This window comes from Monodelphis domestica, chromosome 7 (genome assembly GCF_027887165.1).
Source record: "Monodelphis domestica isolate mMonDom1 chromosome 7, mMonDom1.pri, whole genome shotgun sequence".
NCBI lineage: Eukaryota > Metazoa > Chordata > Mammalia > Didelphimorphia > Didelphidae > Monodelphis > Monodelphis domestica.
This window is the reverse complement of record NC_077233.1, coordinates 200559233-200578559: the sequence shown is the minus strand read 5'-3', so window position 1 is coordinate 200578559 and position 19327 is coordinate 200559233. Positions and strand designations below refer to the sequence as shown.

The 19327-nt window shown below is 36.5% G+C and overlaps 1 protein-coding gene across 1 annotated transcript in view; it reads right to left on the bottom strand.

Annotated features, from left to right (window-relative positions):
- The window catches only part of TMC1 (transmembrane channel like 1), a 209765-nt gene that overhangs the window by 36976 nt on the left and 153462 nt on the right, over positions 1-19327 (bottom strand). Inside the window, exons 10-14 of the mRNA XM_056806326.1 lie at positions 13289-13433; positions 11732-11926; positions 8546-8725; positions 8098-8259; positions 2409-2537 (exon numbers count right to left, since the gene is read on the bottom strand). Of these exons, the coding sequence (XP_056662304.1) occupies positions 2409-2537; positions 8098-8259; positions 8546-8725; positions 11732-11926; positions 13289-13433 (811 nt within the window). The remainder of the gene's footprint in view (positions 1-2408; positions 2538-8097; positions 8260-8545; positions 8726-11731; positions 11927-13288; positions 13434-19327) is intronic.

The window sequence follows — 19327 nt, the reverse complement described above, 5'->3', positions numbered from 1 at the left end:
TAGGTATGGAAAATGAAACCCAAAGATTTGTGTAACCAAGGTTACACAAATAGTAGTAGAGTTAGGAAATCAAACTCAAATCTAATAATTCCAAATTCATTGCCCTTTATACTACTGTATAATATCTCCCAATTTGGCCAGCTAATCATGAAAACAAAACAAACAAAAAAAAAGAACCCACATGTGAAGGTCTGTATTTAAGGATGTTTGATTGCCATAACACTGGGTTTCTCCTCTGTCCAAGACCCTTTCTCTCTAGCAGAAACCAGATAGATAAGACAGGGGCTAATTCTTTTTTGTGACCTAGGAGAGGAACTTTGTCCTTTTCTCCTGTACTTTGTACAGAGCCAAGAATACTATCAGCACTCAATAAATAATAAATTACAGTCATTTAATTACAGCTTTTATGCATCCAGGTCATGTTTTATTGACTTCATTTTTTTTTTGCAGCACATTTTCTAGCACTTAAAAAAAATAACCAGAAGATACAAGCAAAAAGTCAGGCAACGGTATAAAATTCCAGGTGGAGAAACTTCCATTGCTATGCCTAAGTTAGAATATAGCTGTGTCAGGCAAGAAAAGCAGAAATGAAACCAAGCCAGCTGAGTACTTCATGGCAAGGAATGGGAAAGAGACTCAATAGCATCCTGAGTCTATAGCATTACCTCATTGCCATTCACCAAAGAACATTAGCTAACTGGTCTTGGCTGAGTTAGGAAGGCATTCTGAGCAAGTATGATAGTGATGACCTAACAGATGGCATGTTGTCAAAGTCTGGGGTAGGATCTAAATTGGAGCTATGACAGATACAGTGTCAGAGAGGCCTTTTCCATAGACTCAGTGACTAGAGATGGACAGGGGTGGTTGTTACTCATTTAAATGCTGCTAAGTGATGTCAGGCATATCAACTAGATATTTAGGACAAGCCTTAAACTTAGACATTTATATGACTTTAGTTCAACCTCAGCTCAGCCCATTATTTGCCAAGTGGACAAATTACATTTCTCTGGGCCTCAGTGGCCTTACTGATAAAATCGGGAAAGAAAATAACTAACAAATACCTACTTGAAGTCAGGGACTGGTTTTAATCATGTACTGCTCTGTGCTAAGCACTGAAAAGACAAAGATAAACATGTATTTCTTGCCCATTGGGAAGCTCATATTCGGATGAGGGAAATAACATTGTTTTTCTATCTTTGTATCCCTTACACCTAGACCAGTACTGGTACATAGTAATTAGCTTGTTGTATAGTACTTTGTAACTATAAAGAAATGTTTTCAGCCAAACCAGCCTCTTTGAGGCTTCTCATACAGGATGTATAGTAGGCTCCATATATCTGGAAGGCACTATTCCTCTCTTCTATGCCACTTAGAATCCTTAGCGTCCTTCCAAAAGCTCATCTTAACTTCCACATCCTACATGAGGCCCTCCAGAAACACTTAACTACTAGTTCTTCTCCATGCCCCTGATAAGTTTTATAAACATCTTAAGGGCAGGGATCATTTCATTTTTGATTTTATATTCCTAATACCATAGCACCTGATACTGAGCACTTAGTAGGTCCTTAATAAAGGCTTATTGATTGGATGACCAATTGAAGTACACATTATTATAATTTTATTAGTGTAATCCTAGAGGGCCCACAAGTTTGCCCATGGATGGCAAGTTTGGATGGTTCTAGAATGGAGAGACACATGAAAGTGAGGAAATAGGCACAATATCATTTCTGATTTTTCTGTAGAGGAAAGGAATTTGATAGCAATGGGAGGGAAGAAGAGTGCAAAGGCTAAGTAATAAGACTGGGAGTCTTAACTTTTTTGTGGTAAGGATTTACTTTGTGTCTCATGTGGAACTCTGAAATTTGGGAGGGAGCAGTGATCAAGGGAAACAAACTGAGAGCTTCAGGAGAGGAAATATAACCAGAAATCATGGCCAGATTTTTTTTTAGCAAATATTTCAAATAGTTAGACATGAGTAGAGTGATATGACTGATGTCAAACCCTTTCTCCTTCCTCACTAATGGAAATATGAGAAGTTAGGGAGGGGGGAGAAATAGGAGCAGTAGCTGCTAACCATAATCTATGACATTTTCAAAATTAATTTCAATCAACATATTAGGGTCCTCGCTCCCCTTACCCAACTGCTTGTTCCTTTGAAACATTCTAATTTCATTATTCTGAGCTTATTTAATGAGACTATCACATGCCATGCAGTTTAGGGTTGACTTTTTTCTTAGTTTTTTTAACTGTCACTTAAAACTTTAAACATTTATATATTTATAATGTGAAAAAGAAGATTCCCACATCACAAACTACAAAATACTTTATTCTCTTCAGTGTGAGGAGCTACAAATATGCAACTGACCTGAAACAATCTGATGAAATGAGAAAACCAGCTAGGTACTTACATAGCCATATTCCAGGTCCCAGCACCAGCAGTAGTTGCAAAACCTGACAAAACAGGCTCTTACAAAGTCACCAATGAGAATTGTGACATAAGTTGTTAGGACATCAGACACAGTCAGTCGCACAAATTCCTGTTGAGACATTATCAATCAATAAACAATTAATAAACATTTAGTAAGTGCCTGCTGTGTCAGGCAATAGGAAAACAAAAACAGGCAAAAAGACAGTCCCTGACCTCAAGAAGTTTGTAATCTAATGGAGTGTCCATAGTGAATTATAGATATTAAAACAAATATTCTTTCAAATCTGGCCTCAGATATTTCCTGCTGTGTGATCCTGGGTAATCATAAGCCCCATTGCCTTTATAGCTCTTCTGTCATGGAACTGATAGTATCAATTCCAAATCAGAACATAAGGATTTTTAAAAATATACATATTTGGTATAGTGTAGATAGATGCAAGACTAGAAAATCTTAGTTTTGAATGTTGCCTCTTATACTTGCTAGGTGTCACAATGGAAAAAATAGAAACTTGGAGTCTCTTAGACCTGAATTCACATCTTATCTCAGATGCTGACTCTGGGCAAATCACTCAGCCATAGTTTCCTCATCTGTAAAATGGGGATAATAAGAGCTCTTACCTCCAAAACTTTTTATGAAGATAAAATAAATTAACACATGAAAAGTGTTTTGTAAAGCTAAAAGTGCCATATAAATAAGAGCTATTATTACAAATTATTTGACCATGGTCAAATCATTTCAATTCTGAATCACAGTATTCTCATCTGTAAAATGGAGATAAGAACTGTACAATCTACCTCACAGAGTTATTGTGAGATTCAAATTATATGATGTATGTAAACCACTTTGTAAAAATTTAATCATTATCAATCATTTTTCTATCTATGTCACTAGTTCCTTTTTTAGCTTTCATATTTATAAGAATATGGTTTATGGTCTACAAATATGGAGGCAATATTTACTAAGACGAATTTTATATCTCCATCTTAATTCTATTTCAACAATTCAGAACTGAAATTCATTGCTTTCAATTACTAAATCTCCCTATTATCCATACCCCAACTCTTCTTTTAGTGGGTCTGAAAGTGAGTTAGAAAAAAAAAGAAATCATAATGAGTCTATAATGCTATCTATCCTTCTTCTCTAAACCAAAGAATTTCCCCATCACAAAATTTCAAATTTGTGGGAAAGATTGAGAGGAAAGGAGGCATAGAGGGAATTCACCAAAGAAAAAGGGGAGAGGAAAGGAGAAAAAGATTGGAAATAGAGAAGGAAAGCTTGAAGTACCCTCTAGAAAGTTCTGCACTTGTAGACTAAAAGCATCCAAAAGAATAAATGTAGTGAATATTACTTTTGCCACCCTCCAACCTTATTTTGCCCTTCTCCCCTCCCCTACCAATAACTTTAGCACTATATGCTGAAAATAGTGCATGTGTGTATGTATACATGCATCAAACACATGTAGATGTGAGGGGAAATAAAGCCTGAAAGAGGAGATGAAAATGTCCAAACAGAGCCATTTAGTCCATTTTTTTTTTGGTTATGACTTGCAGGTAGTCCAATAATTCTAAAAGTGTATCCCTGGATCTATTTTCCTGGTCAGTTGTTTTTTCAACTAGGCATTTCATTTTTTTCTTCTATTTTTCATTCCTTTGATTTCATTTTATTGTTTCTTGATGCTGTGGGAAGTTATTAGCTTCCAATTGCCCAATTCTAATTTTTAAAGACTGAATTTCTTCCATGACCTTTTGATCCTCCTTTCCAACTGGTCTATTCTTCTTTTCAAATCATTCTTTTTCATTCTTTGACTTTTCGTCTCATTTTCCAGTTAGTCAACTCTGGCTCAAAAGACACTATTTTCTTGTTTTAATTCATGTACCTCTGTCCCCAGATGACCTATTTTGATTTTTTAAAGGTGTTGTTTTCCTTTTCCCACTTTTCTTCAGCCTGTCTTCTTTGAGTTTTTGGATTCTTTTTTGAGCTCTTCCAGAGCCTCAGTTCAATTCCCTAGATTTTTGAGGTTTTGCTCAAAATTCCTTGGATCCCATCATATTCTGTTGGTTCTATTCTTTAGTCTTTGTCCCCATAGAAGATTTCAATGATTACCTCCTTTTTTTACTCATTTTTCTCCCCCCCCCCCCCAGACTGTAAACTCATCCCTCTATTGGTTTACTGGAACAGGGCATTTGAGCTTCTCTGCCCTAGAGGGAATCTTCAGTTTTCTCTCTCCTCTGCTGGTACAGTGGATTATACTGGTTGAGCTGATCTGCCATGCTAATCTGACCTGAGGCCAAATCTTCACCATATCCAGCTGCTGTGGAGGCAGAAGGTGCCCACCCACATGGCCCCTCCCAAGTTCCTCTCCATCAGCCACTGTCAGAGCCCTGAACCTCGATTGGTGGATATGAGGTGCTCCAGTAGGGTTACAGTCTCTGCCCAGGAATCCCACACTCAGTAATTGTAGGTCTCAGCACACTTGGTGGGGAAGGGGTGTTTGGGCACCTCTTCTCAGATGAGGCCTCGTGGCTAGAAGGTCTATAAACGCCCCTTGGTTCGGGTTAGGCTAGAGAAATCTTATACTCTTTTCCCTCTCTCTTCTTAATTCCTTCCCCCTATATTAATTAAATCACCATATAATTCCCAAACTGACTTGAGTATTTTTATTGGGATTTGAATTAATCCCTGGCTACCAACTAAATTTATATTTCAATGTAAAACCCCTAAATTTGCCACTTACATTACCCACTATCACACAGGTGTGTCACAGACCTCCCACCTCATGATTAAGTGGGATATTTACACCTTTGGTGATTAAGATTTACACCTTTGGTGATTAGATCTAACATAGGCAGATCTTCCCACTCAAATTTAAGTATTGTATTTGTATTTTGGGGGATTAAATATAAAAAATAGACAGGGGATTACAATTTAATCTTAAAATCAAGGAAGAGGTAAGTATCTTCATTGTTACAATCAGGGGAGAGCCTAATCCAATCTTCCCAAATCATACTTCATTCAGGATATCTCCCATAATGGCATGCTAGTAAATATTTAAAAATCTAGCTTTTCCCAAAATATGCATGACATACTCAAAAGTGTGGCATATAAGTATTTAATAAATACTTGTTGACTGATTGACTGATTGATTCTTAGTATAATAAGTAAGACTTCCTTTAAAAAAATTCATGAAAGAGGAAGAAAATATCTTCCCTAACTCATTTCTAAGTAGGAGTGAACTTGACCAAAATTGTTCACCTTAGAGAGAGAAAATAAGTTGGACCTTAGAGAGAGCCAGAGAGAAGCAGAGGGACATATTGTGCTGCCTGAAAAGTTAAAAAAGCTCACATAAAATTCAAGACCTTTGGAAAAGGTACATAACACTCTACAAAATTTTCAGTTGAGCTTTTAATTTTTTGTGCATGATTAGTTTTTGAAATCTGTCTATCCTGTTTCTGCTATGCTCCCCTCAAAAAATGAGTACCAAACCATTAATATCTAAAGAGCCTAGATCTGATTATTGGTCTTCCAAAGTCATGGCTTTGCTAACTTTGCTATTTTTTTATCTTTGTTATGTTCACTTTGTTCTCATGCTCTCCACTTCTCTCATCAGAAATTCCATTCTGAACCCTTCCACTCTCTCCTGTCTGCCTCATCCAACCATATTTTAAGTGTTGATGTTCTTTTTGAGAGAAGGCTGGAAAAAATTAACTCCTCCAACAAAACTGACTATTAGAAAGAGAGAAATAAGGAGGAGCATATAGAAACAGAAGAGAGAGAGAGAGAGAGAGAGAGAGAGAGAGAGAGAGAGAGAGAGAGAGAGAGAGAGAGAGAGAGAGAGAGAGGAGAGAAGAAAAGAGAGAAAGAGAATGAGTGAAACAGGCAGACACAGAAAGAAGCAGACAGAGACAGAAAGAAACAAAGACATTCACTAAAAGCTTTTAAAAAATACAGATCAATACCTCATGACAGAACAAACTGTGTAGTCTAGGGACTTCAGAAAGCAGGATATTTAATCAATGAATTTCTACCTCTGTTCTGACTCAGTGTGCTAGGAAATGTCACATAATCTTCTATACATTCAGAAACTGAAGTACATTGTTAGATTATGTTGGCATCATGTGCAATCAATCATCTTAAATGTGGAGAAGAAGCTTGTTTTTTGCAGTCAGGTGTAAGCCCTAAGTAGTTAGCTTTGTGTCAGCCATTAGGCAAATGTCAATTTAAGGGCTTTTATTAAACACTTACTATGTGCCAGAAACTTTACCAAGCCCTGAGGAGTACAAAAATATCCTCTGCCTTCAAAATGCTTACATTCTAATGGGGAAGACAATGTGTAAACCAGTAGGTAAATATTATACACAGAGTACTTGTAGGTTGTTAGCCTCATACCAAACCACATGGCACCATGAAAAGAAACCATTTTCAAAGTCTGATGTTGTAGAAGCCATTTTTATATTGGTTATCAGGATCCTAAATCCTTGGTTCATGGAATTGTGTTAGGGCCTGAGGATAACAAAGTAGTTATATATTAGGCATGTCCACACTTTCTTTGTGAGAACCCTAAAGCTTATCTCGTGCAACTCTGGCTTTCTTTGAAAGTCTAAAGGATCCAGTACTTCAGGTAGTTTAGTTAGTCCCTCATAGGTATCTCTACTAGCTTGAGGATCCATAAAATGTGTTGTCCAAAGTCATGCCAGCTATTCCTTCTTTCCTTTGTTAAGGTATCACAGGAATGAACATTGACCTTGCCTATAAACACATATATTAAAGAAGCAATCTTAGAAAGTGGTAAAATCTTTTTAAACCCTCACCTTCTGTCTTAGAATCAATACTGTGTTTTTGGTTATAAGGCAGACAAGTATGGTAAGGGCTAGACAATGGGGGTCAAGTGACTTGCCTAGGGTCACACAGCTAGGAAGTGTCTGGGGCCAGATTTGAACTCTCCTGTCTTGGAGCCTGGATCTCAATCCACTGATCCACCCAGCTGCCCCCAGAAAGTGGTAAATATTGAGAGTCATAACCCAGAATTTTTAAACCCAAGGAAAAATGAATTGAATGGAGAGGTATAAAGGGCAAAGTTTAGATACAGAGGATAATTTCTCCTGGTGTAGTTGCATTAGAAGAAAGGATCACCCATTACCAGAAAGTGTGGTATGAGCTTCACTAGTACCAATATCACTTGACTTCCCAACTCTTGGAGGGTGAGGAAAAGGGGGAACACTAGAAAAGTAGGTCCAAAGAGAAGTGCCACAGTGATAAACCCCTGAAGCCAAGAAATTATAAGAGGTTCTCATGCCCCTAAAGAATGACAAGGCAGCTGAGATCTTTATTCACCCTAGATGTTTAAACCTTGAAGCAAAGCCCTGGTCACTCCAATTATTTTACAGTACTGGTTATATTTGGACCCACCTCCCAACTCAAAGTAAAAATATGGTGAAGTGCTTAAAGTGGAATGAAATGATAAAAGCAACAGAACAACAGATTTGTTTTAACCAGATCCTTTCAATATACATTTTAAAATTGTTGAAGCATATCCTTAGAAGTAGGCAGCTAGATGGTGTAAAAGCACTGGGCTTAGAATCAGGAAGATTTATCCTTGTGAGTCATTAAAATAGCAAATCTGTTTGGGTATTTGAGTCAGAAGACAAAAGAGTTCCATTCATTTCCTTACCTGTCCCACCATTGTCTCCCAGCAGGGCCCCCTGGGCACATCAGCAGGTTCCACAAAGAAAGGAGGACCAGTGCTATTTTCACTCTGAGATGCATTGTAGGCTTTGATCATGTTTGCTTCCCATATGGTGATGTTTGCCATAACTAACTTCTCTTCTTCCAACTAGAAAAGCAAACACAAGGAAGCAAATCAGTCAATCCATAAACATTTATTAAGTGCCTACTATGTTCCAGGCACTCTGCTAAACATCAGGGATTTAAAAGAAAGGGGACAAAAAAAGAGTCCTTCCTCTCACAGAACTTACAATCCAATGGCAGAAACAACAAGCAAACAGAAAATAAGCCTTGTAAAGTTTAAATAGGAAAATTAACACAATTGTCAAAAGTATCCCTGAGAGTGCTACAGTTGGAAACCATGTATGGACAAAGAATCCAAAAGCAGTGCTTACCTTATTATTGATCTCATCCAATATGGCAAGAATAAATACATACAAGTTGCCCAGAAGAAGAGCAAAGATGCGCCCCAATAGCCATTTCAGAGCTATAAGAGGGTGATAATCTTCCAGCTCAGCAAATAAGTCAAATAAAGTTGGACAGAACATCCCCAAGAGAGACATTATCATGTTCATCTGCAAAAATAATTAAATAAATAAAGAAGGCTGGAAATCATCTGCTTGAGAGGTCTTGAAATTTTCATTTCTCTAAGACCCTGCATTGGTTGCCTTTCTTCAGTCTTCATAAGGTAAGAGAACAGTTGTAGACCATTATGATCTTAATATTTAGTGAAATGAATGAATGAAAAACATCTACACAGTGCTTGCTAATAGCCAGGCACTATGCTAAGCATAGATGCTTAATAAACGTTTATTACCTAACTGATTGGGTATACAAATATCATGCAAGCAAGATAGTCTCTGCTCTCAAGCAGCTAGCCCTCCTCTTTGAAAGTGGTTGGCTTCAAAAAATGTTTTGGACAGGGAAATTAGAGCAACAGTGAATGGAATTATGAGCAGAGGTGTGCTGGTAAATATTTAACAACCAGCTCTTGAGGGAGGGAAATGGGGACATATTTTCAAATTTAATCTGCATGTTAATATTTATTATATATATTATTATGTTAAATAATTAAAACAATATATTAAAGTTTCATTCAGGGTGTTTGCCAATTTCTCAGGTATAAGACTTTCAGGAGAGCTGAATCCAACATACACAGGGAAAAAAACTGATTAGCAAGCAGCCCTTTACAGAAACATTAGTGCTATTTGATCACTGTTTTGAACTAGAATTAGAAACTAGCCTGTCATAAGGTTGGCCAGGCAATAATATGATGATGATGATTCTGAAGTTGGGCAAAATAAGGTAATATAAGGCCAAAATCAAGATATGCTTTCTGCTCTGTGTGTGTGTGTGTATGTGTGTGTGTGTGTGTGTGTGTGAGAGAGAGAGAGAGAGAGAGAGAGAGAGAGAGAGAGAGAGAGAGAAGACAGAGACAGAGACAGAGACAGAGACAGAGAGAGACAGAAAGAGAGACAGAGAACAAAGTAGGATATTTTTCAAGTGGTACTAAATAATGGATAATCAATTTTCTAGATTTTCCCTATGTTTTGAGTATACAGTGTTATAGTCATATGGAACATGACTTTACTTGACACAAAGCCAGCATTATGGTAGGAATGACTTGCTTTGAAGCAGTTGTTTGTTTTTCTTTTATGAAACCGGATTAATAAATCCTTTTTCTCCATTTTTCCTGAAAACAAGTAAGATCTAGGAGAGTGGATATATTGGTGCATATTCCAGCTTAGCTTTGTATAAAATTTGTTTATTTGCAAAAAGTCTTTTTTTTTCCCTTTTAATACATTTTTACCAGTCTTCTCCATACTTTCTTTGCTGGAATAGTCCTGGAGTGTCATAATAGTGACAAATAGTGAAATGGATCATTGAGTCCAAGCTTCTTATCTTTTAGTACCATTCTATATTTCACTAAGGTGGAAGGAACACAATACAAAGACAGTAATAGATAATATTATTTTTCATATTTATAATACAGAAATAAGATAATAATATTAACACAAAAGATCATCTTAATTTAAAATCTCTGAACCTCTAATTCCACTTACAACCAGCCCCAAATCTCTCCCCTTCAATTCCTTCAGGCTACCATGTCAAATTTATGGAAATTTCCAATTACTCAAACAATATTTAAAGACTATCTACTAGGTATCAGGTACCCTGGGAAATAAAGTAGTAGTAGTAGCAGCAGCAGTAGTAGCAGTAGCAACATCCATAGTAATAGTAGCAGTATCAGTAGCAGCAGCAGTAGTTATAGTAATAGTGGTAGTAGTAATATGACATAGAAAGTACTGTGTGTTACTTTCATAATATTTGCTTAGCTCATTAATATTTGTAATGCATTTTACATAGAGAATAACTATACAATTAAGACAGTCACATAAACTATAGGATAGAAGACTAGACATCTTCTCTGATTCCCCACAATCTCTCAGACATCTCCAAAATAAAAATTATGTACCAAAAGTAAAGTAACTTCAGCTGTCTTTAAAGTCTAGGACATTCAGAGTCAAAAAAATAAAAATAAAAGGTTTGAAAGATCCTAAACTCACTGACTAGGAAAAGCCTTTTTTTTCTGTGTGGTTTAGAACTATTTTAGAACAAAGCTCAGAGCTGTTTGAGAGTTAGTAGACTCAGTCATGTTTTCATTTTACAAAGACAGGCGAAAATACCAAACAAAAAGCAAAATTAATTAATGCAATTTTGAGGCCTGGCTTAGTCAATAATTGACTATATGACTCTGGGTGAGATTTTCTCTCTATTGGCCTCAGTTTTCTTATTTGTAAAATGAAGAGGTTAAATAAGATGATCCTTAAGATTCTTCTTTCTAGCTTTGAAATTTTGATTCTAAATATTGCCAATTTTAGCATTCATTTACTCATCCAAGGAGCATTTATTATATACAAGACACTGAACTAGTTGCTATTGTTATTGATTCATTTCAATCCTGTTTAACCCTTTGTGATCCTATTTAGGGTTTTGTTTGTTTTTTTTTTAAGCAAAGATACTAGAGTGGTTTGCCATTTCCTTCTCCATCTCATTTTACAGATGAGGGAACAGAGGCAAATAGGGTTAAGTGATTTACCAAGGGCCACACAACTAGAGTGTATCTGAGGCCAGATTAAAGTTCAGGTCTTCTTGACTTCAAGCTTGGTGTTCTATCCACTGTGTAACCTTGCAAAAATCTCTGAGCTTTAGTTTTCTCATTTGTAAAATGAGAGAACTATCCTAGATAACTCTACAGTTCTTTCCAAAACTACTAATTATGTCAAAAGCAAAGATCATAGTATCATAAAACTAAATAAGACCTCAAAGGCCATCATGTGAAATTCCCTCCTTTTACAGGTGAGAAAATTTTGGTTTTGATTATTTAGTAAACATCAGGGGCAAGATCTGAACCCCTGTCCTCTTGATACTGAATACACAGGAAGAGGAATGGGATCAAAAGGAAAATTCAGAGTATGAGATCAAATGAATGGAGGAAAAAGAAAAAAAAACATGGCCTATAACCCCAAAAGTAGTAAATCACAAATTTCTAAACATATAAAAAGCATGAAGAGACGAACTTCATTTTTTTCCCACCACCCAAGGGAGTCTGGATCTTGCTGTGCAAATTCCTGGGATCTCTTCACAGCCCAAAAAATTAGATATCCACTTGCACCAAGTGTGAGGAAACAGAAGAAGTTAGCAAGAAATCTCAGGAATCGAATCAAGTGGACATTTTCTTCCCTTTGAGCTGCAAATTCTTCATCAATAGCTTCCTACAAAGAGGAGCAAAAGAAAGGAATAAGTGAGCTACTTAAAGGTTCACGGTCTCAGATGACCTTGGTGGGCACTAGAAGTGGGAAAATCTAAGTTTTCACTAGGCCCCCACTCCACTCAAGATCAATTCTACATGGCATAATATGCTTGGAAAGAGATGGTCTGCTACCTGGAGATTTCTATCATAGAGGGGGTAGTCTTGCTTGTTTTATAGTATTTAATTTTTTACAGCATTATTTTAGAGAACTCTCTGCATTTTGTTCAAATGAATGTTTTTAAAATATAAAGAATAAGCTCAACCAAGAGGTAAAATCTCTTTTGTTAGGATATCCATTGGTCAAACATTGCCTGGAATGTCAGATATTATTAAATATCAAAATAGAAAAGCCAAAAATCAGAGGAAAGATTAATGAACTTGAAAATAAAAATGACAAATTTTTTCTACATATTAAAAAGTTTTCATGATTTCCCCCCTCATTCATTTGTTTATTTTTTACTTTAATTCTTTGTTATAACAGATGACTTTGTGGAAGAAGGAAAAAACACAGGAGGAAATCTAGTCCATGTAAAAACAAAATATATCATTAAAAATCTGTTTTAAAACTTTAAAAAGCCTTTTCTTATAATAACTCACATTAGAATAGCTCTACTCTTTTTAAAAAAAAATTGCTTGCCAAATGTTTTCCTCACAATAGCCCCATGAAATAGATAGTATGAGTTGTAAAGAAGAAGGAGAAGGGCAGAATCTGGACCTGGTATTGCTTTGGGACAGGGAATTCCTAATGAAGATTTGCTGCACCACTGCAGATCTGCAACTGTCCTATAATTTACAGCTTTAGATAGCTGCTTGGGGACCTCTGTTATGTGCCCAGAGTCACATGTTCATTATGTATGAGAGAGAGGATTTGAATCTACATCTTCCTAATTCCCAGGCTAATTCAGGGTTCTACAACCTCTGTCTGGGGAGGAAACTCATCCTCAGAAAATTTAGTGTCTTATCCAGAGTCCCAGAACTTTATGAGTGGCTAGAGTTGGGATTTGAACTCAAGTCTTCTAATTCCAAATCTATTGCTCTTTTCCATAACAGCAGTCTTTGTCCTAGTGTCAAAATTCTGCACAATGAATCTCTCATTTCCTGTCAATGTTATTATGGTGGAAATTGAGGAAGCAGACTAATACTATGACATTAATGCTGGAAAATGTCATCAGATTTTCTCTAACCACAGCAGGAACTGTCCCCAGATTCTGGTAGGCAGATATGATGAGTCAACCTTTCCTTTCATCCTGGGGATATTTTGCTAGACCACAGGAGGTGACTAGGGATAGTGAGGAGATTTTGTTCAATAAAAAAATCCCTTTACCTTAAAGTTCATTATGATGGAGTTAAATTTGTTGTCTGCTGTTTCAGGGTTGCCAATCAAGAAATCCCAGCTCGTGAACATTTTCCAGCTGAAATTAAAAGTGTTGTCATCTCCTCCTCCATCTTCACCAAGATTCTTTGCCATCCTGCAAGGAAAAAAAAGTAAATCTAGAATTTGAGTCTCAAAGGGGAAGATAAAGAGGTATTATTATGTCAAAAATACAGATAAATTCAAGGAAAGAAAAAAGAGGGTAGGAAAATGTGGGAGGAAAAAAAAAACATTTGCTTTTTTTCCCAAAAGATTTTCTGGTCCAGGTTTTTTTTCCATTTCTTTTTCCGGGGGCCTTAACAGTTCTAAAAATGCCAAATATGAGGATTTTTGGAGCAAACTAAGATACACAAAATATTTTTTTTGTTTCTAAATTAACTCAATAATTTTAGAGCTGTAAAGAAAAAAAATTAAGTCTGCATTTTGATTTTTCTCAATTATCCTCTGGCATAGTGGATAGGAAATAAGCCTTGAAAATCAGGAAGATCTGGGTTCAAAAGCTGACTTCAACAGAACAAGATTGCTAGTTAATCAATGGTTTTTTAAAGCTCCTTACTTATATGGCAAGAACTAGGCTAAACATGAGGCATATAAAGAAAGGCAAAAAACAGCCCTTGTTCTAAAGGAATCCATAGATTAAAGGGGGGAGACAACATGAAAACAAGTATGTAAAACAAGGCATATGTAGAATAAATTGGAGACAATTAACAGAGGAAAAGCTCTAATATTAATGAATTCCTGAAAAAAAGCAGATTGGTATGGGGCAGCTAGGCTGCTCAGTGGATAGAATACAGGCTGGATTCAAGAGGACCTGGTTTCAAATATGGCCCCCCTGGCACTTCCTAGCTCTGTGATTCTGGCCAACTTACTTAACCGTGCTTGCTTAACCCTTGGAGCGCTTCTGTCTTAGAGCTGTTACTAAGACATAAAGTAAGGGTTATTGGGGGCTGGGGGGGTGGGGGGAGGGAAAGTAACTGGAACTTGAAGAAAGCTAGAGAACCCAGGAGGTAAAGACAAAGATTGACAGCATTCTAGGCATGGGGTAAAGCCCCTGAAAATGCCTCAAGGCTGGGACCCTGGATAAGACACAACTTCTCAGTGCAGTACACCAACGAATCCTCTAAAACCACAAATAAAAGGATAGGTCTTAAATCCTGAACTTTAAAGAGAATTTCTTCCTACTGAGTTCCTTAGACCAACAAAATTACAGGTCAATGAAAAAGAAAAAAAATCCTTTATTTTTAAATTTCCACATGCAAAAGAAAAATCATACCAAAGACATTTGTATTTATTCATATAGCTTTGAAATTTATGCTATGAGTTTTGTGTAATTAAAAAGCCTTGAACTCTTGGACTTCATCTCCCAGAATCCTTTCCCTTTTGCCCATGTAGGATATTATGTGTATTGTTTCTAAGTTCTCTAACTCTGCCTTTTCCTCTCTCTTCTCTTGCAGCCATGGCTGAGTTAGCTCCCTTTTTATTCTAGCTTTTTCTTTTAGTTATTATTAATAAATCTTATTAAATATAATACTTGGAGTTATTACATATTAATTTTAAGCTTACAGTTTATTGTAGCAGTCCAGACCATAGGCATTATGGAGAGACAAGGAATGTGAGTGAGCTCATGGCCATCCTGTGCATGGCAATAAATTTTATTGCCAGCGTGGCTGAAGTTTAGGCGCGAAACCTGGCTTTCCTTTGTCTCACTCTCCCGGGGATAATAACCCCACCTTCACCTTGTCATAAGTTGCATTATCCAATGGGAATACCCCAGATAACTCATCCATATGTATTGAGGTATCATATAACTGTTCAATATGTATTGAGCTGTCAAGACTATAAATAAACGAGCCCCAGCAAGCTCCCCCCACTTGAAGAGCATTCCCAGGCTTGGCAAGGGGCATCTTCTCCCCTGCCTGTCTCTCTCTCTCTCTTCTCTATCTTTCTCACTAAGGCCTGGTCTTTAGGCCAGGCCTGCCTTACTTCCTCTCTTTCTCCTAATGCTACCTAGCATTATCTACCTCCTTCAGTTTCTGATCTCCTTTCCATCTGAGCTAGCATTATCCTCTGACCAGTATGGTGTTAAATCGAGATCATTGGGTGGTTTTAGCCTGAATAGTCACACTCAGTGGTCGGAGCTTAGCTGTGGCTCATACAAATAATATTTGTCTACTGACTCGGTTATTCACATCTCTAAAGTCGGCTCGTTCACGCCCTTCGCGGGATCAATACTTCTACTCTATCTCTATCCTCTCTTTCACCCCTTGCAGCCTCTCGCAGGCCGGGAGGCTACATACATAGAGCTAGATTTCTAAATATTTTAATGCCAAGTAGTTATAACCATCCTAATTAGATGTAGAAATAGGAATAGTTTTTTTCACAGGCCATGAATGATTTTTACTTGCAGTTTAGTATAAGTGGTTCAGATTTTAGCTCTCCATACCCCACCTATATTTCTATTATTGCCTGCTTATTCAGTATTAGAGTTGAAATTTAATATAGGCATTGATATTCTGTAAAAATTCATTTAGTTAAAATACCCAACACCACTGCAACCTGATTTAAAAAAAATAACTGCCCCAATATAAGAACTTTCTCTTTATTTTATTAAGAATTCTCCCCTTGTCAGAGAAATAAAAGGTAATTCAAATGATAGAATGATGATGATGATGATAAATATTTGTACAGGTTAAGCACCTTTTTATATTATCTAATATGATCTTAATAATAATTATTTGAAGTAGGTGCTATTATACTCATTTTGCAATTTAAAAATACATTTAGGAGATACTGACTTTCTAGAATCTCAGAGCTGGTGCATGAGCAGAACTGGGGCAAGATTTAGTCCCAGATTTTCCTGATTCCATGTCTAGCACTCTCTTCACTACAAGAGATCCAACCTCAGCATTCACCTAGTCCAACCACCTCCTTTTTCAAATGAGGAAAACTGAGACCCAGGGCCCTCAAGTATTATCTGAGAGAGTCAAACAGTTTATTCAACTATTCCCTTGTTATTTACCATCTCTAAGCTAGGGGCAGACCCTATAGACACTAGGCAAGAAAGTTGGGAAAGGGTTCAGGGATAGAAAAATGTGAGACTGGTAAGTGAGAGTTGAAAGAAAGAAAAGGCAGGAAGAGATTTGGAAAGGGAGTTGGAGTGTTGAAAAGAGCAGAAGGCACTAAAGATAACCTGCTCATTTATGCCTTTGGTTTAGGCTTTCACTCAGAATAACCTTTTTTATTTTTTTTTTAATTTTATAGTATTTTATTTGATCATTTCCATGCATTATTCATTAAAGACAAAGATCATTTTCTTTTCCTCCCCCCCACCCCCTGTAGCCTACTTGATCATGGTGGATGACCCTTCTGATCACTTGCTGGAGTCTTTTTGCTAGTATCCTATTTAAGATTTTTGCATCTATATTCATTAGGGAGATTGGTCTATAGTTTTCTTTCTCTGTTTTTGACCTGCCTGGTTTTGGAATCAGTACCATGTTTGTGTCGTAAAAGGAGTTTGGTAGAACTCGCTCTTTGCTTATTATGTCAAATAGTTTGTATAGTATTGGGATTAACTGTTCTCTGAATGTTTGATAGAATTCACTGGTGAATCCATCAGGCCCTGGGGATTTTTTCTTAGGAAGTTCTTTAATGGCCTGTTGGATTTCATTTTCTGATATGGGATTATTTAAGAATTCTATTTCTTCTTCTGTTAGTCTAGGCAGTTTGTATTTTTGTATATATTCATCCATATCACTTAAATTGGTATATTTATTGCCATATAATTGGGCAAAGTAATTTTTAATGATTGCCTTAATTTCCTCTTCATCAGAGGTGATGTCCCCCTTTTCATCTTTGATGCTGTTAATTTGCTTTTCTTCCTTCCTTTTTTTAATTAGATTGACCAGTACTTTGTCTATTTTGTTTGTTTTTTCAAAGTACCAGCTTCTTGTCTTATTTATTAAATCAATAGTTCTATCACTTTCAATTTTATTAATTTCTCCCTTATTTTTTAGGATTTCTGGTTTGGTTTTCTGCTGGGGGTTTTAATTTGGTCACTTTCGAGTTTTTTTATTTGAATTTCCAATTGATTGATCTCTGCTCTCCCTAGTTTGTTAATATATGCACTCAAGGATATGAATTTACCTCTGATTACCTCTTTGGCTGCATCCCAAAAGGTTTGAAAGGATGTCTCGCCATTGTCATTTTCCTCGATGAAATTATTAATTGTTTCTATGATTTCTTCTCTAACTAAACGATTTTGGAGTATCATATTGTTTAGTTTCCAATTAGTTTTAGATTTGGTTTTCCATGTACCATTACTGATCATTATTTTTATTGCCTTGTGGTCTGAAAAGACTGCATTTATTATTTCTGCTTTTCTGCATTTGTGTGCCATGTTTCTGTGACCTAATGTATGGTCAATCTTTGTGAATGTGCCATGTGGTGCTGAGAAGAAGGTGTATTCCTTTTTATCCCTATTTATTTTTCTCCATATGTCTATTAATTCTAATTTTTCTAATATTTCATTCACTTCTTTTACCTCTTTCTTATTTATTTTTTTATTTGATTTATCTAAATTTGATAATTGTTGGTTCAAGTCTCCCACTAATATGGTTTGTTTATTTCTATTATTGTCTAGTTCTTCCTTCAATTCTCCTAGTTTCTCCATTAGAAATTTGGGTGCTATATTACTTAGTGCATACATGTTGATTAGTGATATTTCCTCATTATCTAAAGTCCCTTTTAACAAAATATAATTACCTTCCCTATCCCTTTTGATCACGTCTATTTTTGCTTTGGCTTTATCAGATATCATGATTGCCACTCCTGCCTTCTTTCTGTCAGTTGAGGCCCAGAAGGTCTTATTCCATCCTTTAATTCTGACCTTGTGGGTGTCTACCCGCCTCATGTGTGTTTCTTGAAGACAACATATGGTAGGGTTTTGGATTCTAATCCATTCTTCTATTCGTCTACGTTTTATGGGTGAGTTCATCCCATGCACATTCAACGTTATGACTGTCACTTGTGGATTCCCTGGCATTTTGATATCCTTCCCTAATTCTAACCTTTCTTCTTCAGCTCTACCTTTTAGTCCAGTGATTTACTTTAAATCAGTCCCCCTTGTATTTCCCTTTATACCCCCCTCCCTTCTTATTCCCTCCCTTATTTTCCCCTATAGTCTTTTTAAAATTCCCCCCACACCCTCTCCCTCCCTTGTACTGCTTCCCTCCCCACCAGTCTGTTTTTTACCCTTCTACTCCCCTATAGGGCGCAAATCTATTCTCTTCCTCAATGGATTGGATTGTTCTCCCCTCTTTGGGTCAGTTTCAAAGTACGTAAGAGTTGAGTATTTCCTATCTCCAACCTCTTTACCCTTCCAGTGTATCGATGTTCTTCCCCCTTCCGCCATGAGCTTCTTTGTGACATATAAATGTACCCCCATTTGTTTCTTTTCCCATTTCTTTTAGTCATAACCTCTTTTCTTTTTTAGCTTTAGTCATGTATATATACATATATACATACACATGTATATGTATTTATGCATACATATATCTATATACCTATTTATGTCTTGTCCTTTCATCCTATACAGTTTGTCACTGTTCCCTCTGAGTGTAGTTCTTCTAGCTGCTTAGGTGATAGCAACAGTTTTTAAGAGTTGCCAATGACCTTTTTTCTTATAGGGATACATATCATTTTAACTTATTGAGTCTCTGAAAAAAACTTTGTTGTTGTTGTTGTTGTTGTTTTTCCCCTCTTTTTTAATTACCTTTTGATGATTCTCTTGAGTTCTGTGGTTGGACTTCAAATTTTCTGTTCAGATCTGGTCTTTTATTTATGAATGCTTGGAACTCTTCTGTTGTGTTAAATGACCATACTTTCCCCTGTAAGAATATAGTCAGTTTTGATGGGTATTTTATTCTTGGCTGTAGGCCTAGTTGCCTTGCTTTCCAGAATATCGTATTCCATGCCTTTTGGTCCTTCAGTGTG